The sequence below is a fragment of the Mustela lutreola genome, chromosome 1 (genome assembly GCF_030435805.1).
Source record: "Mustela lutreola isolate mMusLut2 chromosome 1, mMusLut2.pri, whole genome shotgun sequence".
Taxonomy (NCBI): Eukaryota; Metazoa; Chordata; class Mammalia; order Carnivora; family Mustelidae; genus Mustela; species Mustela lutreola.
The window spans coordinates 231,470,123-231,492,248 of record NC_081290.1 but is presented as its reverse complement, the minus strand read 5'-3'; the positions used below and the strand labels follow the sequence as shown (position 1 = coordinate 231,492,248).

Sequence of the window (22,126 nt, the reverse complement as noted above, 5' to 3'; positions counted from 1 at the left end):
ACTCCCTTCCTTTGTTAGTACTCAAAAGACATCAGTCATCTTCTCAATGAAGTTTTCTATTGCTCTCCCATCTAATATTTCAAACTCACACTTGGCATTTCAAATATCTTTTTTCTGCTTTATTTTTTACTCTTAACAGGTATCATTATAGAAAATACTATGTATTTTTTAAATTATTATTATTATTATTTTTTATTTATTTATTGTCTGGTTCATTCTCTGAAATAAAAGTTCCTTGGAGACTTGTCTTTTTTTGTTCACCATTCTATCCTAAAGCAGCATCCTCGGAAACACAAATGATACTCAATAAATACTTCTGAATGATTATCCTACACATAGATGATTCCAGACAGAAATTCTTCCTAGTTTTAGAATTAGTAGTCACCTTGATAAAATGGTTAAAGGTTAGCTACAGCAATGGTCCCAACTATGGTTTGATTTTGTCAGAATCACCTAGGAAGACTCATTAAATATAGATTCAAGGGTCCCACACTGAACTAACTAAATTACAGCATCTAAAGATAGGATTTAAAACCCTAAAATGTTTAAAGTTGACCATGGTCATTCACAGCCAGAATCTTAAAAGAGGGTCTAAGAAGCCATATTTACCAACTGATTCTCAGGTTTAGAACATTTGGGAATCACTGGCTACAAAGGACAGAAAATACTACACAATTGGGTGCTTATACTGAAATGCTGAAACAGATATACTCTGGTATTTCCTCCAAGTTTTTACCAAAATAATATAATTCTCAATGTGATAAAGACATTTAACTTTGGATCATTTTTATTAAAACATTCTCTCCTGATTACAAAGTAATTTTTTCAGAAGACCAATCATTAACAGTAAAGTCCTCCATAATCCCAATCCCTTCCCAAAGATGTAGAGTGAGTTAAGTTCCATGTATGCTTATGCAGATTTGTTCTAAGCAAAAGAATATATAAACATATCTACCATCTTATTTTTTTTAACAAAAAGGATATCATGCTACATATGATAGCATGTGTGACTGAGCCACTCAGGTGCCCCGAGGCAATGAATATTTTAAATTCTGATACTGTTGAACTGTTTCATCCCTGAATTATATTAGTTACAGGTTGTCTAGGTGGCTCAGTCAGGTAAGCATCTGCCCTTGGCTGAGGTCATGATCCTCCGGTCTTGGGATGGAGCCCCATGTCAGGCTCCCTGCTCAGTGTGGAGTCTGCTTCTCCTTCTCCTTCTGCTCTCCATCTAATGCATCCTTCTAGATAACGCTGGCTATTGTAACAGGAAACAGTTCACATATACAATTTCCCTACTTAAAAATGAAAGTACCAGGGACTCTCTACCAGAAGAATATATACCTACATGATCTACAAATTCTCACAGTGGAGATAAATAAAATAGTGAAAACTTAAAATGCCAACTGATGTCCAAATAATTATTTTCATAAAGGAAAGATGCTCATATTCTGAGTTTACTTTTAAATCAAGAAAGATTTTTCTGTCATTCTACTGCCAATTCCAAATGAGGTACCATGGGAAAAAAATGGGCTTAACATTTCCACAAGCCTTTGAACATACTGGATTTTCTTTGCAACATTTTAATTAATAGTACAAGTTCAATACCCGAATTTCAATATCTAACTCATGAATAAAGAAACAGCAAACAGTAAAAGCTTCTACTATTAAGTAAAATGGTCAAGACTATTTAAACCAGAAAAAATATCCAGTAGATTACTTAGGATGCTGAAGGCAGATATTCAAGCCATGGGTTCCACAGTGAATGTTAATTTTGCATCCTGTGACTTGAATATGGCTTTGCTCATTTGACTAAGGTATCACAATCACGCTATTCAGTTCAACTACACAGTCTGGTTCAACCATACAATTTTAAAAAAGGAAAACCACACCACTGAATTATAATGAATATTTATAAGACTACCAATAGAGTGTGCATTTAGTCATTATGAATAATTTTTAAAGATAGGATTTGCTCTTAAAACATTTTGTTCTTTAACAGAGCACTGCTCATGTTTATGAGGCCTAAAAAATGCAAAACAGTTACCAGCTTCATGTGTAAATAATCTTTTTCCCCCCATGTATAAACAATTTTGCACAAAAGCTATTTACACATGGGCTTCCACAAAACAAAAAAACTCATTTTCCTTTGAGGACTGAGCTTAATGTTTACATTTATATTTCAGGTTCTCACACTGAAGAAAAGTAGGGTATAAACTTAAGAATTAAACAGGCTTCCTTTCAAAACAATTCTTCAGTAATAAAAATAACAAGCTGATTAATGAAGAAATCAAACATCTGATACACACACAAAATCACTCTATACCTCTTGTCAGCAAGATCTGTTTTATTTCCTACTAGCATGATGATAACATCACTTCCTCGTTCTGTTCTGACATCATCAATCCATTTTGTAGTTTGCTGGAATGAGTTAACATCTGGTATAGGAGGGTGGACAAAGTAGATTAGTGTTACTGCAAAGCCTCCCCAAGTGATAAACCAAAACCCAAACCAAACAAACAAACAAAAAAACCCCAAAAGTTGGGGAGGGGGTGGCACATTAGGACCCACTTTTAATGTGCCAGCAATATAACTCCATTTTATCTGAGTACAACTGTCAGTGATATAAATAAATAAAGACTAAAGTCTTCAAGGTTCCTTTTATAGTAGTTTGAAACTTTTAAACATGATCAATGAGTTTAACGTACCAGATGTAAGTGGGGGTAGGGGGAAATTTTTAAAATGTTAAGGACAGCTATGGCAGATAATATGGTGTCACATTGCCACAATGTTTTTTTGATTACTTACACATACCCAGCATGACAAAGAAAGCATCTCCAAAAGTAGGTCAGCCAATAAATCCCAACACATCCAGAAAATTTATAAAGCCTTTAAACAGCTTTCAACACCACTCTGTTTGCATTGCTTATTCAGTTTGTGATCACTTTAACTTTAAGTTCATTAGTTTAATGCACCAGAATCACTTGTAACCAAATCCATTTTTCCTAGCACTAGATTCTAAGTAGAATACTTCAGTATTTTTTACAGCAGCTTCAGAGAACAGTTCACTAATATTTTAACCACATGTGCATAATTTTTAAAGAAAAACACATAAGGTCTCACTTGCTTTGGTTAAAGTAAGCACAAACATTTTAAAGCTGCAAAACTTGTCAATGCACAATAATGAACATACACATTTTTAAACAAGTAGCAACCCAAAGTAAAGCTTCAAGAAAAGAAAGATTGCATATAGCCCCTAATCCACCTCCAAAAAAGGTCTCTGAATGCAAACTTAAAATTCTGCCATTGCAATTAAGTAGATAGCACTTCTGGTTGAGCAGATATGAAAAAATGTACAGTAAGAATATCACTAGCTCAAATCAATAGTTTATGTAAGATTCTTTTAAAAATAAGTTTAAGATGTAACATTATTCTGGTTTTCCTACAAATTATGGACCACTATGTGGAATGATGGCTTAATATTGCCTAATATCTATAATAAACCAATTTACAAAGACAATTTTAATCAGAGAGCATTTCACTGTCAGTCACCATATTCTGTGGAAAATTTATAGGCACTTAAAATGCCAAAGGCATTACTCAGTCTTCAGGAAAAAGAAAAAGGATCATTACTTGTTTTAATCTCCTATTTAAAATTTCTTGTTGGAGAGAAATTAAAGTGCAATTTGTTAGCAATGAAGTCAGTCACAGAATCCAGATATGATTCAAATAAAAATGATTACTAGAAAACTGCACATTATTACGTTTTCTCTGCCTTCCTCTATAGAGAGGATGGCTGGAAGCAGAAAGCAGAGAAAAGTTGGCTAGCAGAAGCTTTTAATAGCCTCAATAGAAAGCTTTGGAGGATCTGAAAAATTTTGGCAAGAGGCTTAAATGCAAATTATTTTATTTTAGAGAAACCCGAGATAAAGTTAAATGAAAAAGGTGACATTCTTCCAACCATAATTATGGTGTGACTTAGGGATAACAGGATACTAAGAGAGCCTGGGAGAAGATTCATAATCAGATCTAAAGGAAAATTCCCAGGCCAAAAAAATCTGGCACAGCGGAAATAAAGAAAGTTGATACAAACATCAAAGCAAGTATTCCTGACCTAGCTGGTATATGATAAGGTTTACTATGACAAAACTCATTTTTACATGCTAGTATAGAAAACAAGCACAAGACAAGAACATGCATGCAGCTAGGCTAAAGGTTGAAAGATTAGAAATGCATTAATTCCCCCCCACTCACTTGTGATATCATAAACAACAACTGCCACAGTGGAGTCACGAATGTAGCTAGGAATCAAGCTCCTGAACCGCTCTTGACCTGCTGTGTCCCATAATTGCAATCGTACCTAACAACAAAATTAGTCAAACAAGCAAGAAAAATAAGAAAGGTCAACCCGTTGCAAAATACCTACTTGTGATATCGTAAACTACTACGGCTGCAGCAGAATCACGGATGTAACTGGGAATGAGGCTACGGAAACGTTCCTGACCCGCAGTATCCCACAGCTGCAGCCTGATCTGTGGGATGGGAAAAAATAAATAAAAAAAAAAAAAACCAAACTCATACTAAAAAGAAAAAAGAAATAATGTTTTTAAAAGGGGGAAGGTGGGAAGAAGGTAAAAAGCAGACTCATGCAAAAGCTGCAGGGACATGAGGAATGAAAATAACACAAAATTCCTTTTTCAAAAGGGAGTAGTATTAAAAATTTGCTTGCTCTGAAGGTACGTGACTTAAATATGGCAATGTGAAAGATTTCACAGAATCAGAAATACAGCTTTTTAAAAACTCCCTATAATGTCTATTTGAATCTTATGCCTTCCAGATAGCAAAAAATAGACTGTTGATGTTCAAATAGTGAGCATAAAATGGAAAAACGAAGGTAAATGCCAATGAGCAGCCCTGGCTATCAGAGTAAAGGAATGAATGCCTCTCTGAAGCTAGAATGTGTCTCTTTTCTATTGGATCCAGAACACTTTGAAATTGGGTCTCTGACTACTGTGCTAATGTTTCTTCCCAGAACATTGTATATAACCTAAGAAAACAGAGAAGTATTTTTTTGCAACTCTAAAAAATTTCTTTGCATTCTTACTTTATCATATCTACATTTGAGGAAGAAAAGCCTGAAAACAAGTATTCAGTTATTTTACCATTATAAACAATTTCTAAGCTTTGAAAATTTAAGAAATTACATGCTGTATATTAAACCACAAAAGAGAATATCCAAAAGAAAAACTTTCACACACTAACAGGAAACAGCATTAGAAAACAATAATTTTTTTTGGCATAGGTCCCAAAATATTACATTTAAGATAGTCACTGTTTAGTTGATAGGAATCTCTTCCAGGGACAGTGGGCTGGAGTACAGAATTTATACTATGTGTAAAGGGAACATTCCAAAAGACAGGTATCTAAATCCAACAAATAAATACACATTACCTCTATCTATTCACTATCACTTCAGTATACATCACATTCTAACAAATAAAATTCTGAAATTCACAAATTATGTGATATTCAAATGAAATACTTCTGAATGGCTCAAGAGTAGCACTCAACAAGTCTTTAGCAGCTCTAATGTCTTTATGAAAATACACTTTTCATTATCGCAAAGCTGCTTGTTATCATTTTTCCAAATCGGAATGACAAATTTTATTTAGTAGGCCTAGGGCATTCAGTATTTTCCAAACAACTTGACTTTCTCTCCTCTTTGGATTTCACTTGGAGATTAGGTCAAAATGCTAAGTACTACCACTCTGTTAATAATAGTTTTTCTCAAAGCCTGTAAACTAACTTTTTCAACTTGCTAAGAACTTATTATAGTGATAATCATCGATTATAGCTTTGATCATCATTTTGTACCCTGGAGTGTTGCAGAAAATTACACACTGAAAGCATTACTCACTGTTCGATCCTCCAAGTACATTGTTTTTGATAAAAAGTCAATACCAATTGTTGCCTGTAAAACAGAATAAAACAAAGAAGTTAAAAACTAAAATAAAAATTACAATCGTTTTGGGGCGCCTGGGTGGCTCAGTGGGTTAAAGCCTCTGCCTTTGGCTTGGGTCATGATCCCAGGGTTCTGGGATGGAGCCCCGCATAGCATCAGGCTCTATGCTCAGCGGGGAGCCTGCTTCCCCCTCTCTTTCTCTGCCTGCTTCTCTGCCTACCTGTGATCTCTGTCTGTCAAAGTCTGTCAAATAAATAAATAAAATCTTAAAAAAAAAAATTACTATAGTTTTGGGGGCACCTGGGTGGCTCAGTCAGTTAAGTGTCTGCCTTTGGTTCAGGTCACAATCCCAATGGATGGAGCCCTGTGTGGGACTCCCTGCTGAGTCTGCTTCTCCCTATACTCCTCCCCCCACTCCTGTGTGCTCTCTCAAATAAATAAATAAAATTTTAAAAAATAATAATAGTTTAATGGCAGTTTAGGGTTCAAAGGGTAATTATTATTGTAGGAGAAATAATGAATGAACACGTCATAGCCAAGTACAAATGAACAAAATTTTCAGTGATAATGGTTTCCATCAACTAAGCACATGTGCTGGAGAATTCTTTTAGGCCTTTTTCACCATCGTCACTAATCCTCATACATCTCTGCAAAGCGCTACTGCCATCCCTATTTTTTATCATTCTAACAATACTGGGGTTCAGAGAAGTTAGAAAACTTGTCTAGGGGAACAAAGCTTCTGCTGTGGAGCTGGGAATAAAAGTCCAGCTCTTTCCAATATATAATGATTATTTTATATATATATTTGTTATTTATTATTATTTTATATTTTTATATACTTTATATTATAGTTTATATATTATTTATTATATATATATTGAAGTTGTAATAAAATACACATAATGAAATTAACCATCTTAACCATTTTTTAAAAATGCTATTTCTAAGATTTTGACAGAGACACACCAAGAGAGGGAACACAAGCAGAGGGAGTGGGAGAGGGAGAAGCAGGCTTCCCACCAAGCAGGGAGCCTGATGCAGGGCTTGAAGCTGGACCCCAGGATCATAACCTGAGCTGAAGGCAGACACCCAACAACTGAGCCCCCCAGGTGCTCCTAAAATGCTATTTTTTGAGAGTAGTTTTAGGTTCATAGCAACACTAAAAGGTGCGGAGAATTCCCATATACTCCTTTACCCCCACATATGCATAACACTCCCTATTATCAACATCCCCAGCCAAAGTGGTACATTTGTTACAGCTGATGAACCTATACTGACACTGATATATTTTTTAAGATAGATTTTACTTTTAAATTGTGGTAAAACATTCACATAAAATATGATATTCTGGGGCACTGTGTGGCTCCGTTGGTTAGGTGGCTGACTTGTGCTCAGGTCAGGATCCCAGGGTCCTAGGATCGAGCCCCGCATTGGGCTCCCTGCTTTGCAAGCTCTCTGCTTCTCTCTCTCTACTCCTTCCCCCAGTTTATGCGCTCGCTCGCTCTCTCTCAAATAAATTCGTCAAAAATAAAATGAAATGTAATTATGTTAAGTGTACAATTCAATGGCACTGATTATATTCACGATGATGTATAACTGTCAATATTATTTTTAAAGCTTTTTTATGACTTCAAAAACTGTACCCAATAAGCAATAACTTATCACAATGTATGGATATCCGACAATTTCTTTTTCCATTCATCTATTAATGGACATTTAGGTTGTGTCGACCTTTTGGTTGCTGTGAGTTCCTATATTCAGTTCCTCAGTACATACTGAACAGTGGAATTGCTAGGCCGTATGATAATTCTATTTAAACTCTGTGAGAAAATGCCACACTGGCTTCCACAGCAGCTCCACCACTTTAAATTTCCAAAAGCAATGCATGAAGGTTCCAATTTTTCCACATTCTTGCCAGATGTTTTCTATTTTTGGTGTTTTCTTTTTTTTTGTAATACTCATCTTTAGCAGGTAGGAAATGGAATCTCTTTGTGATTCTGATTTGCAGTTCTCTAATGACTAATAATGTTAAGCATCTTTTCATGTGCTAACTGGCCAATTGTACAACCTCTGCGAAGAACTATTCAAGTCCTATGCATTTTTAAACCAAGTTTGTCATTTTATTATTGATATGCCCTTCTTTATAGATCCCAGATATTAAACCCTTCTCCGGAATGTAATTTTCAAGTATTTCCTCCCACTCTGTAGGTTGAGCCTGGTGCTTTTATTGAAAATCACTTGCACGACATCTGCGTGGCTCAGTCTGTTGAATGTCCAACTCTTGATTTAGGCTTGGGTCATAATCTCAGGGTCCTGGGATCTAGCCCCACATTGCACTTCACACTCAATGGGGAGTCTGCTTGAGTTTCTCTTTCTCCCCGTGTCCCTCCATGCTTTGTGCACAAGCTCATGCTCACACAGTCTCAATAAATAAATCTTTTTTTTTCTTTTTTTTAGATTTTATTTATTTATTTGACAGACAAAAATCACAAGTAGGCAGAGAGGCAGGCAGAGAGAGAGGAGGAAGCAGGCTCCCAGAGAGCAGAGAGCCCAATGTGGGCCTCGATCCCAGAATCCTGGGATCATGACCTGAGCCGAATGCAGAGGCCTTAACCTACTGAGCCACCCAGGCATGGGTGAATCTTTTAAAAAATTTTTAAAAAGAAAATCAGTTGTCAATAGGTATTTGGATTTACTTATGAACTGCCAATTCTATTCTACTGGTCTATGTGTCTATCGTTCTGATTATTGTAGCTTTGTAATAAATTCTGAAATCAGGAGTATGAGTCCTTCTACCTTTTTTTTTTTTAAAGATTTTATTTATTTATCTGTCAGAGAGAGAGCAAGCATGTGCAGGGGCGGAGGGGTGGGAGGAGCACGCTCACTGCTGAACAGGGAGCCCAATGCATGGCTCTATTCCAGGACCCTGGGTTCATGACCTGAACTGAAGGCAGATATGAAACCGACTGAGCCACCCAAGAGACCCACTTTTCTTTTTCAAGATTGTTTTGGCTTTTGGAATTTAGAATCGGCTATTTCTACACAAATGGCAGTGAAATCTGGATAGGGACTGCATTAAATCTGTAGATTACTTCCAGTAGTTAGTATCGACATCTTAACAATATTAATTCTTCTAATCCCTTTCCCTAGGATGTCTCTCCATTTATTTAGGTCTTTAATTTTTTTTTTTAGTGTTTTGTAAATTTCAGTTATATACAGATTTTTATTAAGAAAGCAAGCAAGGGAAAAAAAATAAAAATAAAAAGAAAGCAAGCAAGGGGAGCACCTGGGTGGCTCAATGGGTTAAAGCCTCTGCCTCAGGTCATGATCCCCGGGTCCTGGGATCAAGCCGCCCCCCCTTCCCTCTCCTCACCACCCTCCATCCCCCTCACCACCCTCCATCCCTCACCCCAATCTGGTTCTCTGCTCAGTGGGGAGTCTGCTTCTTCATTTCTCTGCCTGCCTCTCTGCCTACTTGTAATCTCTGTCTGTCAAATAAATAAAATCTTAAGGAAAAAAAAAAAAAAAAAAAGCCAGCAAGCAAGGGGTGCCTGAGTAGCTCAGATGGTAAAACATCTGCCTTTGGCTCAGGTCATGATTCTAAGGTCCTGGGATCAAGATCCACATTACTTCCCTGCTCAGTGGGGAGCCTGCTTCCCTCTCTTCCTCTACTGCTACCCCACTGCTTGTGTTCTCTGTCAAATAAAAATCGAAAGAAAGAAACCAAGCAACCTAGCTTTCCCCTTTATCCTAAACTATGTGACTATGTATTTCAATTTCATTTCTATATATAGGGCTTACATACACATAACCTAGGTACGAATTCCATCTTACAACATTCAGTCTGAAAATGTATATCCCGTTCTGCTATAGGCTGGGATAATGGGTTCATAAACTTGTATTACTGTGCAAAAGCATCTAACTGACAAACCTGTGGAATGCACAGGAATAGTATAGAGCTATATTTAACAAATCTCACCCACAGAACCTCAGTTAATCAGTCAAGATGGCAGAGGCAGCTAATTTTCTACAGAAATATCCATCGTTCCCTTTCTTACTAAAACAATCACTGATTTAAATCCATACTTTTCCCACTAAAAAGATTACATTTTCCAACCTTCTCTGAGCTTTAAATAAATGGGGCTGACTCAGTTGAGAGGTGCACTCTTGGGTTTTTTTCCTTTCCTTTTTCTTGCCTGGATATGGGATACCATGGACAGAACTCCAAGAACCATTCAATAACATGAGGCAACCTCCATATGGAAGTGATATATTAGATCTGGTTAAACAAAGTCAGAAGTCCCAGTGACTATGGAGCTGCCACAAAGGTCTGAACTACTTTACTTACAGACTTCTTTTATATGGGAAAAAACCATTCTCAAGTCACTTACTAATGTTATTTTGTGCTTGTTATAAACAGCCCAAAATAATTTTTAATAGCTACGAACAGAAATATGCCTTGTCAGATCTCACAGCCAACACATATAAATGCTTTCAAAATTAGTACAAAGTAAGATTTTATGTATAATAATCCCCTCCCTTCCACTGCACTATCCTAATATTGGAACATAATTTATACACCAAACTCATAAAGATTAAAATTAACCTGAAGGGGTGCCTGGGTGGCTCAGTTGGTTAAAGCCTCTGCTTTCAGCTCAGGTCATGATTCCAGGGTCCTGGGATCGAGCCCCACATCGGGTTCTCTGCTCGGCAGCGAGCCTGCTCCCACCACCCGCCCCCCACCAACCACCTGCCCATCTCTCTGCCTACTTGTGATCTCTGTCAAATAAATAAATAAGATCTTTAAAAAATTTAAAAAAAAAATTTAAGAATTAAAAAAAAATTAATCTGAAAAACATAGCCTGTTTCTGCTCTTCTTTTCAGTTAATTTTATTCTAAGCAGAACTACTATGGCAAAAAAGTTAATCACCCAAAAGAATTAAGCCAACAGCAGGAAAAATAGGAAGAATGGATGCAAAACTAAACATTATCAGCTATTTCAGCATCTTGAATGTTACTGATGTGGAGCTAATTCAAATCTTCATAAAAGATGGATGACACATTAGTGCTGCCTCTTGCTGATCTTCTTTATAGAAATGCAGAAGACAATAATTGTATAAGAAACCAGAGGTTAAAGAAAATTCTCCCACATAATTTACAGCTTCACCTTATTTTAAGTGTTGATTAATTTATTATGTTGGGAAGGTCTACTTTGTTAAAAAAAGAAAGAAAGAAAGAAAGAAAAGAATTAAACTGAGTACTTTTACTGTGGGAGCACACAAATGAAGGTTGAACAATGGCTTGCCCAAATATATCAGCATCATGTCAAGAGTCAAGAGTTGGTTTCCCTGCTCAGCAGGGAGTCTGCAACTCCCTCTCTTTTGCCCCTCCCCTCGCTGGTGCTCTCTCTCTGTCTCAAATAAATAAATAAAATCTTAAAAAATAAAAAAAATATAAACTATGCCACAAAAGGGGCACCTGGGTGGCTTAGTGGGTTAAAGCCTCTGCCTTTAGGTCATGATCTCAGGGTCCTGGGATCAAGCCCCGCATCAGGCTCTCTGCTTAGGAAGGAGCCTGCTTCCTCCTCTCTCTCTCTCTGCCTGCCTCTCTGTCTACTTGTGATCTCTGTCAAATAAATAAATAAAATCTTTTTAAAAAACCCCAAACCTTTACATCACAATGGATTTATGTTTCGGTTTTTTTCCCCCCATTTAAGAAGACAGGAAATACTTTATTCAGTTTTTTTTTTTTTTAATTTATTTATTTGACAGAGAGAGAGCGATTGAGAGAGAGAGAGCACAAGCATGAGCACGAAAGCATAAAGAAAGGGAGAAGCAGGATTCCCACTGAGCAAGGAGCCTGATACAGGACTCCTTCCCAAGACCCTGGGGTCATGACCGGAGCCAAAGGTAGACACTTAACCAACTGAGCCACCCAGGCACCCCTGGGAATACTTGATTCAAACCCATCAGAGAAATGGACATCCTGGGTCTGTAACAGAGCGTTGTGTTTTAAAGCACAGGTCAGTGGCACTTGGGTGGCTCAGTGGGTTAAGCCTCTGCCTTCCGCTCAGGTCATGATCTCAGCGTCCTGGGGTGAGCCGCGCCTTGGGCTTTCTGCTCAACAAGGAGCCGCTTCCTCCTTTCTCTCTGCCTGCCTCTCTGCCTACTCGTGATCTCTGTGTGTCAAATAAATAAATAAAATCTTTAAAAATAAAATAAAGCACAGGTCAGTAATTGTATATGAAGAGTATACATTGCTACATATGAATTAACTGATCAGAGCTCAACTTTTCAACATATAAAACAGAAAAAGCGGGCACCTGGGTGGCTCAGTGGGTAAGCCTCTACCTTCAGCTCAGGTCATGATCTCAGGGTCCTGGGACTGATGCCTGCAACAGGCTCTCTACTCGGCAGGATGCCTGCTTGCTTCCCCCTCTCTCTGCCTACTTATGATCTCTCTGTGTCAAAAAAATAAAATATTTTAAAAAATAAATAAATAGAGGTGCCTGCGTGGCTCAGTGGGTTAAAGCCTCCGCCTTTGGCTCAGGTCATGATTCGAGGGTCCTGGGCTCAAGTCCCGCATCGGGCTCTCTGCTCAGCGGGGAAACTACTTCCCTGCCCCCGCCCCTCCCCTCCGCCTGCTTCTCTGCCTACTTGTGATCTCTCTCTCTGTGTCAAATAAATAAACAAAATCTTAAAACACACACACACACACACACACACACACACATATATATATATAAACAGAAAAGGCTTCCCTGTAAAAGTACCACCTTTGTGACATTTTTAACTTTCGTACTCCTCTCTTTCTTCAAGCTCTCCATCAACTAAATCCACACCAACCTCCTCATAATCCTTTTGAAGGGCAGCCACATCCTCACAGGCCTCAGAAAACTGGCCTTCCTCCATGCCCGTACCCACATACCAGTGAACAAAGGCATGCTTGGCACATGTCGGGTCAAACTTGGGGTCCAGGCAAGCCCAAGACTCAGAAATGTCTCTGATGTTGCTTACCATGCACACAGCTCACTGTACTTTGGGCAGGTCTCCACCAAGTACCACAGTGGGAGGCTGGTAATTAATGCCCACTCTGAAACCAGTGAGGCATCAGTCCATAAACTGGACGGTACACACCTGGGTCTTGATGGTGGCAATGGCAGCACTGATATCTTTGGGAACCATGTCGCCACTGTGTAACATGTAACAATCCATGTATTTATCATGGCAAGGATCACATTTAACCATCTGATTGGCTGGTTCAAAGCATACAGTGGTGATCTCTGCTACAGAAAGCTGTTCATGGTAGGATTTCTCAGCAGAGATGACAGGATCATTATGTGGCCAGAGAGAAGCGATGCAGGGATAGGGTACCACATTAATCTGGAATTCTGTCAGTTCAATATTCAGGGCTCCATCAAATCTGAGGAAAGCAGTGATGAAGGACACAACTTGACATATAAACCTATTTAGGTTAATGTAGGTTGGGCGTTCAATATTGAGGTTTCTATGACAGATATCACAGATAGCTTTAATGTCTACCATGAAGGTGAATTTATGTTTGTTGATCTGTAATAGCTTTTGGAATAAGAAATCTCCTAAATTCCAAATAATCTCAAAGGTTAGTCTGAGCAATATGCTTTTTCTCATATAGAAGAATGAGTTTAAAACAAAAAACAGGAAAAAGAATGAATCTACTCTAACTGTGGGAATCTTTCTTCAGCTTATTTATATTAAGCTGAACCATGTAAAACTAACAATACCCTGTCATTTTTGAATTATAAAAATAGCAACATAATATGCTTCAAGCTCATATACTCTAAACTGTTAGGAAAATCTGTGGGTTTATAACTGGTGAAAAAGAAGGTAAATAGTGAAAAACAAGAGCAACTGTAAGAGACTCAATTCTAGACTCTCTAGTTAGAATAGTTTTTTGTTTCACTCTGAAATACTGTCTAAATTTTGGACAGTTAAAGACTCTTCTGGCCAACCAGTTTCCTCCTTTTTAAAATGAAATTAATTCAGGGAAAGGAATCATACCTAGAACATGAATTATTAACAACATAATATTTATCATTTTTGTGAATTAAAACTTCACACAAACTAAGTTTGATATATATATTACATATGGCTCATATAAAAGCCCAATAATAAATTTCTAGCAAGGTGTAGTGGGGGTGGGAATAGAGAATCTTCAAAGGATTCACTGAAGAACTCTTCACCTGAAAACTAAGTTGGCAGCTAACCACATAAAAGTCAATTCTTCATATTCAAAGATAATACTTAACCATACTATCAAGCTGATTTACCTAAATAAGGATCTAGGGTACTATACCATCTAAATTTTCTTGTTAGAGCTAAACTAAAAGAACATCTAGGACTGTATCTAATTGTTATAAAAACTTAACTCACATTGTTAATTAGCAAATCCAATGAATGCCAAAGTATAATGATACTTTAGCTTTATTAGCAACAATTTTCCCACAATCACAATTTTTCCTTATCTGTCAAATTCTATCAGTATCACTACCCTTATGTCAACATTACTAGCCTTTATATGTCTGACTGAACAGCAGCAAGAAGGAACAGGTATGTACTTTCAGGTACGCCCGAAAAATCTTAATTTCACTCGGAACATGGGTATAACAAAATCCTTTAGAAACACCCAGAGAACTCTAAAAAGACTCCAGCTAAAAAGTCTTTTAGCCTAAGACTCTGACCCTAGTTCAGATTTTTTAGCTCATGGTAGCAGTTCTACTCCCAAAGATCTGAGCTTATACTTTTCAGGAATTTTCCACATGTGGCTCAAACACATCAATCCTTCTGTTAAATCTCTGAAACTGGCATTTGTAGCTCTTCTGATGAGAAGTGACAGAGCACTGCTCAGAATCAAGACACCATACACAAGAGAAGGTCCTCTCGGTGAAGCCTATAGGCCGTAGAGTTGCAGAGACCTAGAAAATCTGGGATATTTGACCTAATGGAGTCCAGAAGAAACTGAAGCATTCTTACTGACTGAACTCTTTTTCATTTCTAAATCTGCTCTTTTCATGTCATCAGGTGGTTAAACCATTTCTGAAATATTCTAAAGAATGATAATAGGGGCGCCTGGGTGGCTCGGTTGGTTGGGCAAGTGCCTTCGGCTCAGGTCACGGTCCCGGAGTCCCGGGATCGAGTCCCGCATCGGGCTCCCAGCTCCATGGGGAGTCTGCTTCTCCCTCTGACCTTCTCGCTTCTCATGCTCTCTTTCACTGTCTCTCTCTCAACTAAAAAAAAATAAATAAAAATCTTAAAAAAAAAAAAAAAGAATGATAATAAAATATATACAGTATATACTAATTAGCTTTTTAAGAAGTAACTTTCCCAAAATGTCAGATTTATATATATCAGTCATTTCTGTTCTATGATCTTTATGGTTTTTAGTAAAAGGCTTAATTAAGACAAATTCTTTTTGGGATGATAAGAAGGTCCCTAATCTTGATGGTGGTGATAGTTCTGCAGGTGTACACATCTATCAAAACTTGTCAAAATTAGTACTTCTTTACTATTATGTGATTTTAAGAGTCCTGTGTGTTGGATATAAAATTCTTTGTCATGTGTCTTTTGCTTGTTTTAGGTTTAGTTTAATTTTCTAGTTTCTTAAGGTAGAAGGTTAAATTATTGATTTAATGTATTTCTTCTTTTCCCTATAGCACTGCTTTAGCTGTATCCTATAAATTTTGGTATGTTGTGGTTTTTTTGTTTTGTTTTGTTTTTTTTCATTCCATTTGCCTCAAAGTATTTCCTAAATTTCTTGAGGTTTTTTTTTCCTTGACTCACTGATTATTTGGGAATGTACTGTTTAATTTCCACATTTTTGTGAAAATCCCAAATCTCCTTCTGTCAATGATTTCTAATTACATCATTCATTTATCCTTGACTTTAAGTACAGATCAAAAGGTCACAAAATCCTAGGCTTGAACCACATAAGAGAATATCTACAATCACTCCTACTTCAATCCCAGATGGTAATCAGTGATTATCTTTCAATGGACTTTGGGAGAGGAAATAAAGAAATCAAGTGCAAAGATTGAGGACTATGAGCAAAATCAGCTATACTTGGTTATTTATACAGCATTTTACAGATGACAGAAAGTGCTCTTATGTAAATAAGCAGATTTTTAAAAGACCTTAAATAATACTTCTAATACAAAACAGAAACAACTACTGAATTAGCAAAAATAAAATACCTACCTGATAGGTGTTGTCAAAACTGTCATACATGAATCTGGTGATCAAGGATGTCTTTCCAACTGAAATGAAAAGGAGAAAAGATTCACTCAGTTAACACAGTTAACATATTACACTGGGTTCTCAAGTGAGTCTTCTACAGAGAACAATTAAAGTCACTGGGAAATATCTGCAATGGTTCTACTAATAATAATTTAGAAACATATAGCCCCTAGCTTCTTGAAACGCTTTTCTTTAATAAGAGATAACAATCACTCAAATTAAGAGCACAGGTAAAGAGAGTTTTATTTAGTGAAAGAGCTGAGGAAAATGAAAAGATGGAGGGAAATAATCAATTATGTTGACATCTCTAATTCACAAAAGGCCAAGCAGATACTACTTGGGCCCTCACGAAAAGAACTAGGATTGGACTTGAGAAAAAGCCTCTTTACATAGCAACATTTGAACTATGAATTTATTAGTAAATAGTACACATAGTTTTCGTTTTTTAAAGAAATGCTCTCTATCTTTTTCACATAAAAGAGTAAAAGCGGCGGGGCCTGGGTGGCTCAGTAGGTTAAAGCCTCTGCCTTCGGCTCGGGTCATGATCCCAGGGTCCTGAGATCGAGCCCCGCATCATCTCTACTTGGCAGGGAGCCTGCTTCCCCCCACCGCCCCGCTCCCCTGCCTACTTGTAATCTCTGTCAAATAAATAAAATCTTTAAAAAAAAAAAAAAAAAAAAAGAGTAAAATGGGGCACCTGGGTAGCTCAGTGGGTTGGGACTCTGCCTTCAGATCGGGTCATGATCTCAGGGTCCTGGTATCGAGCCCCACACCGGGCTCTCTGCTTGGTGGGGAGTCTACTTCCCCCTCTCTCTGCCTGCCTCTCTGCCTACGTGTGATCTCTGTCTGTCAAATGGATAAATAAAATCTTTAAAAAAAAAAAAAAAAAAAAAGAAAGAAAGAAAGAAAAGAAAATAGTAGTATGTATATTTTTCCTGGCTTTCCTGTGAATGGTTCTAGAGTTTTACTTTTAAGTACATATTTTTATATATAAAAAATTTTCAGAAAACATATACCAACACTAATTATATATGGGTGGTATGATATACATAATTATATCATATTATATATTATTATATTAATTATATATAACCCAATGAGCCACCCAGGCACCCCTCCCATACTACTATTTTCAACAATGACTGGATCTGTAAAAAGTAAATATAAAAATCTGAGGAGATAAAAGGCAATCTGCATTTCACAGAGGGGGAAATAGTGGTGGATAAAAGGCTATATAAAATACATAATAAAGAAATATAAAATAGCTTGTTAAAAGTTTTTATTCAAAAGATTAAAAATTATTAAGCATTTTACTTCAAAAGATCGTAATCTCTACACCCAATGTGGGGCTTGAACTCACAACCGCCAGATCGAGTTGCATGCTCTACTGACTGAGCTAGCCAGCTACCCCTCAGCATTTTTAAATATGATTCAATATCGAGTCCTGGTAAATATACTGCTCTTATTAACCTCAAACCTAATGTAAAATAGTATGCAAACTTATAATGATTTGCTATTTGTTGTTCTTCCTAAAAGATTATAAGCTCCAGGGGCACCTGGGTGGCACAGTCATTTAAGTGTCTAACTCTTGGTTTCAGTTCAGGTCATGATCTCAGGGTCTTGGGATCAAGCCCTGAGTCAGGCTCCCTACTCAGAAGGGAGTCTGCCTCTCCCTCTTCTCTCTGCCCCTATCCTGGCTCATCTCGCTCTCTCTCTCTCAAATAAACAAAATCTCTTAAGAAACAAAATTAAAAATTTACAAACATGTTTAAAGTAAAAATGATAACATATTATAATTTACAACATAGAGAATGTAATATATGACAACTGTAACACAAAAGACAGGGACATAAATACAGTTACACTGTTGTAAGGTATCTACAGTTCATGTGAATAGTACAGTACAGTCTGTGAGAGGTTGATGATACGTATCACAAGCCCCGGCAAAATCACTAAAAATATACGCAAAATGGAACAGACAACAAGTTAACAGAGGAATCAAAATGGAACAGTAAAATAATTATAAAAATCAAATGAGACATGCGCGCTTGGGTGGCTCAGCGGGTTAAAGCCTCTGCCTTCGGCTCAGGTCATGATCTCAGGGTCCTGGGATCAAGCCCCACATCGGGCTCTCTGCTCAGCAGGGAGCCTGCTTCCCCCTCTCTCTCTGCCTACTTGTGATCTCTCACTGTCAAATAAATAAATAAAAATATTAAAAAAACCAAACAAACAAAAATCAAATGAGACAAACCCAAATCCAGCCCTATCAATTTATATAATATATGAATAGTAGATTTAAAAACTCCAATTAAGGGATGCCTGGGTGGCTAGGTTAAGCGACTGCCTTCAGCTTAGATGGTGATCCCACAGTCCTGAGACTGAGCCACACATCTGGCTCCTTGCTTAGCAGGGAACATGCTTCTCCTCCTCCCTCTCCTGGTTCTTCTGTCTGCTTGTGCTACCCTTTCTGTATTAAAAAAAAAATCCTTAAAAAGAAAAAAAATAAAAATTCCAATTAAAAGGCAAGATTTTCAGAATAAGAAAATAAGAAGATACGATAAGAAGACACAAATATTTGCTTTCTGAGAGAGACACACTTTAAATACGAAGAAACAAAAAAGTTTAAAACGGAAGGGCATAAAAATCTCCCAACAAAGAAAACTCTAATTAATTATTTAAGGGGGAATGCCTGGGTGGCTCACTGGGTTAAAGCCTCTGCCTCGGGCTCGGGTCATGATCCCAGGGTACTGGGATCCAGCCCCGAATCAGGCTCTCTGCTCAGCAGGGAGTCTGCTTGCCCCTCTCTCCCTCTCTGCCTACCTCTCAGCCTACTTGTGATCTCTATCTGTCAAATAAATAAATAAAATAATTTTTAAAAATCATTTAAGGGAATAGGACCGAGCTTACATAAACTCTTTTTTTGAAAGAAGAGAACAAGAACACTTTTCAATCATGACATGGGATGAGCATAACCCTAACAACATTACAAAAAAAATCAAAGTTATGGATCAGTATCTCTCATCAACACAAGACTCAAAATTCCTTAACGAAGTATTAGCAAATCAAATGCACATATAAAAGAGTATTTATTTTAGAGAGAGACTGTGTGCATGAGTGGGGGGTAGGGGTGGGGGGGAGAGACAGTCTTAAGAAAACTGTGCATAGCACAGCCCACAGCAGAGCTTGATCTCGCCACCCTGAGATCACAACCTGAGCCATAATCAAGAGTCGAGGCTTAACCAACTGCATCACCCAGGTGCTCCCAAATCCATATATATATACAAAGATACCTCATAAGTAGGGATTATCCCAGGAATAAAAGGTTAATAAATCATAGAAAATCAATTAATGTAATCCAAATGTTAACAGAATAAAAAAGAAAATCCTAAAGTTCATCTCAATATACTCAGATGAAGTATGTGACAAAACTCACCAGATTCATGATGAAAACTCAAAGCAAACTAGCAAACCAGGAAAGGAGATGGCAACAATCAGATAAAGAGCACTTACAAAGAAATGTATAGTTAATTAACATCATACATAGTGCTAAACTCTAAGTGGTTTCCTCCAAGGAATGGGGGAAGAAAGCAAGGATGTTCAATCCACCACTTCTATTCAGTGTGAGTACTGGTGGTCTTAGCCAGTGCAATAATGCTAAGAAAAAGAAATAAAAGGCACACAAAATGATATTGTTTCTTTCACTGATGACATGACTAGTCATGCAAAAGAATCCTAAGACACATGGGGTGCCTGGGTGGCTCAGTGGGTTAAGCCTCTGCCTTCGGCTCAGGTCATGATCTTAGGGTCCTGGGATCGAGCCCCGCATCGGGCTCTCTGCTCAGCAGTGAGCCTGCTTCCCCCCCTCTCTCTGCCTGCCTCTGCCTACTTGTGATCTCTGTCTGTCAAATGAATAAATAAAATCTTAAAAAAAAAAAAATCCTAAGACACTAATTTAAAAAATCTACTAAAACTAGGGGCACCTGGGTGGCTCAGTGGGTTAAAGCCTCTGCCTTCAGCTCAGGTCATGATCCCAGGGTCCTGGGATCAAGCCCCGCATCAGGCTCTCTGCTCGGCAGGGGGCCTGCTTCTCTTCCTCTCTCTCTGCCTGCCTCTCTGCCTACTTGTGATCTCTCTGTCGAATAAATAAATAAAATATTTTTTTAAAAATCTACTAAAACTAGGGGCATCTGGGTAGCTCAGCTGGTTAAGTGTCAAGACTCTTGACCTCAGCTCAGGTCTTAACCTCAGGGTTGTTGAGTTCAAGCCCTGCACCTCCACTGGGGGTGGAGATTACTTAAAAAAAAACGACTACAACTAGTAAATTTGGCAAGGTCTCAGTACAGAAGTTTGATATACAAAAATCAATTGCATTTCTAATACCAGAAGCAAACAGAAAACCAGACATTTCAAACTACACTTGTGGTAACAACAGAAAATATAAAACAACTGGGAATAAATTTAACGAACAAGATGTGTAAAAACTCTACCTTGAAAACAAAACACTCTGTTAAGGGGATATCAAGAAAATCTAAATAAATATAATAGCATACACTAGTTTAAAAGTAATCAATACTGAGATATCAATTCTCTCCGATTTACAATTTTAACATAATCTCAATCATAAACCAACAGCCTCTGAAAAACAGCAAATGACAAGATGGTTCTGAGTTCATATGAAAATGCAAAGGATCTAGAATAGTTAAAACAATCCTGAAAACAGTGAATAATTTTTAAGATTCTACCATAGTCAATCTCAAAATTTACCATGAAACTGTAGTAATCCAAATAGTATGGTATTTGCTTAGAGACAATCAGTGAAACAGAACAGGATCCAGAAATAAACAAACAAACAAAAAAAAATTTCAAGGCTGTTAATAAACATCTCTATCCCTGTGAGACAAATACTTTTTCGCCTATCTTATCCCCCAACAAAAGGGCCTGAAAACTGACCATTTTAATTTTCTCACATTAGCACCACCTCAAGGACATTCTAAGAAAATTAACTACAAATTTTTTAAAAATCTTAAACAGCTTTCCAATATGAAATTAACATTTTGTTTCCAAACATCTACACTATAATGACACTATTAAAGTATCACAAATGCTTTAGGTAACAAATGCTTTCCTCTTAATCCCTAACCTTTCCAAAAATTAAGTAGAGATCTAATTCTTTTCTGCCAATTCTTGTTTAAAGAAAAGCTTTAATTTTGCTAGCAACAGAGAAAAATAGCACTGGGATGGAATTCATGCAACACAATTAACCTGAAAAAGTGAAAAAAAATTTTTTTAAGATTTTATTTATTTATTTGATGAGAGAGGGAGATCACAAGCAGGCATAGAGGCAGGCAGAGGTGTGGGGGAAGCAGGACTCAGCAGAGAGCCCGATGCGGGGCTCGATCCCAAGACCCTGAGACCATGACCTGAGCGGAAGGCAGAGGCTTAACCCACTGAGCCACCCAGGTGCCCCAAAAAGTGAAATTTTCTAAGTGATATGGCAGCAAGGAAGATTTCAGAGAAATCTCAAGGTAGCTCTATTTCCTTACTGCCAACCCTTATAAAAACTCTTCATTGGTAAAAACAGAACCTGCAATCAATCCTAATTCTGGGTAATATGTCTCTACAACTGCCGTAAGATCTAAGGCCTAAATAAGTTTATTTTGTAGAAATATATTTTTAAAGCTCTTTTAATAATATTTTTATGTATTTACTTGACACAGACAGAGAGTACACAAGCAGGGGGAGCTGAAGAGGGAGCAGAAGCAGGCTCTCCACCAAGCAGGGCGTTCAACGGGAGTTCGACGTGGGACTTGATCCCAGGACCCTGGCATCAGGACCTGAGCCAAAGGCAGACACTTAACCAACTGAACCACCCAGGAACCCCTATTTTAGAGAA

The 22,126-nt window shown here is 37.5% G+C and overlaps 1 protein-coding gene and 1 pseudogene across 2 annotated transcripts in view; both read right to left on the bottom strand.

Moving 5' to 3' along the window:
- Positions 1–22,126, bottom strand: part of RAB6A (RAB6A, member RAS oncogene family) — an 86,195-nt gene that overhangs the window by 21,313 nt on the left and 42,756 nt on the right. Inside the window, exons 2-5 of one of the 2 annotated variants that reach the window (XM_059133114.1) lie at positions 16,195–16,253; positions 5,918–5,971; positions 4,427–4,532; positions 2,327–2,438 (exon numbers count right to left, since the gene is read on the bottom strand). In XM_059133114.1, the coding sequence (XP_058989097.1) occupies positions 2,327–2,438; positions 4,427–4,532; positions 5,918–5,971; positions 16,195–16,253 (331 nt within the window). Of the gene's footprint in view, positions 1–2,326; positions 2,439–4,254; positions 4,361–4,426; positions 4,533–5,917; positions 5,972–16,194; positions 16,254–22,126 lie in introns of both variants that reach the window. The other variant, XM_059133105.1, reaches the window with a different exon arrangement.
- On the bottom strand, positions 12,674–16,160 carry LOC131807592 (tubulin alpha chain-like; annotated as a pseudogene).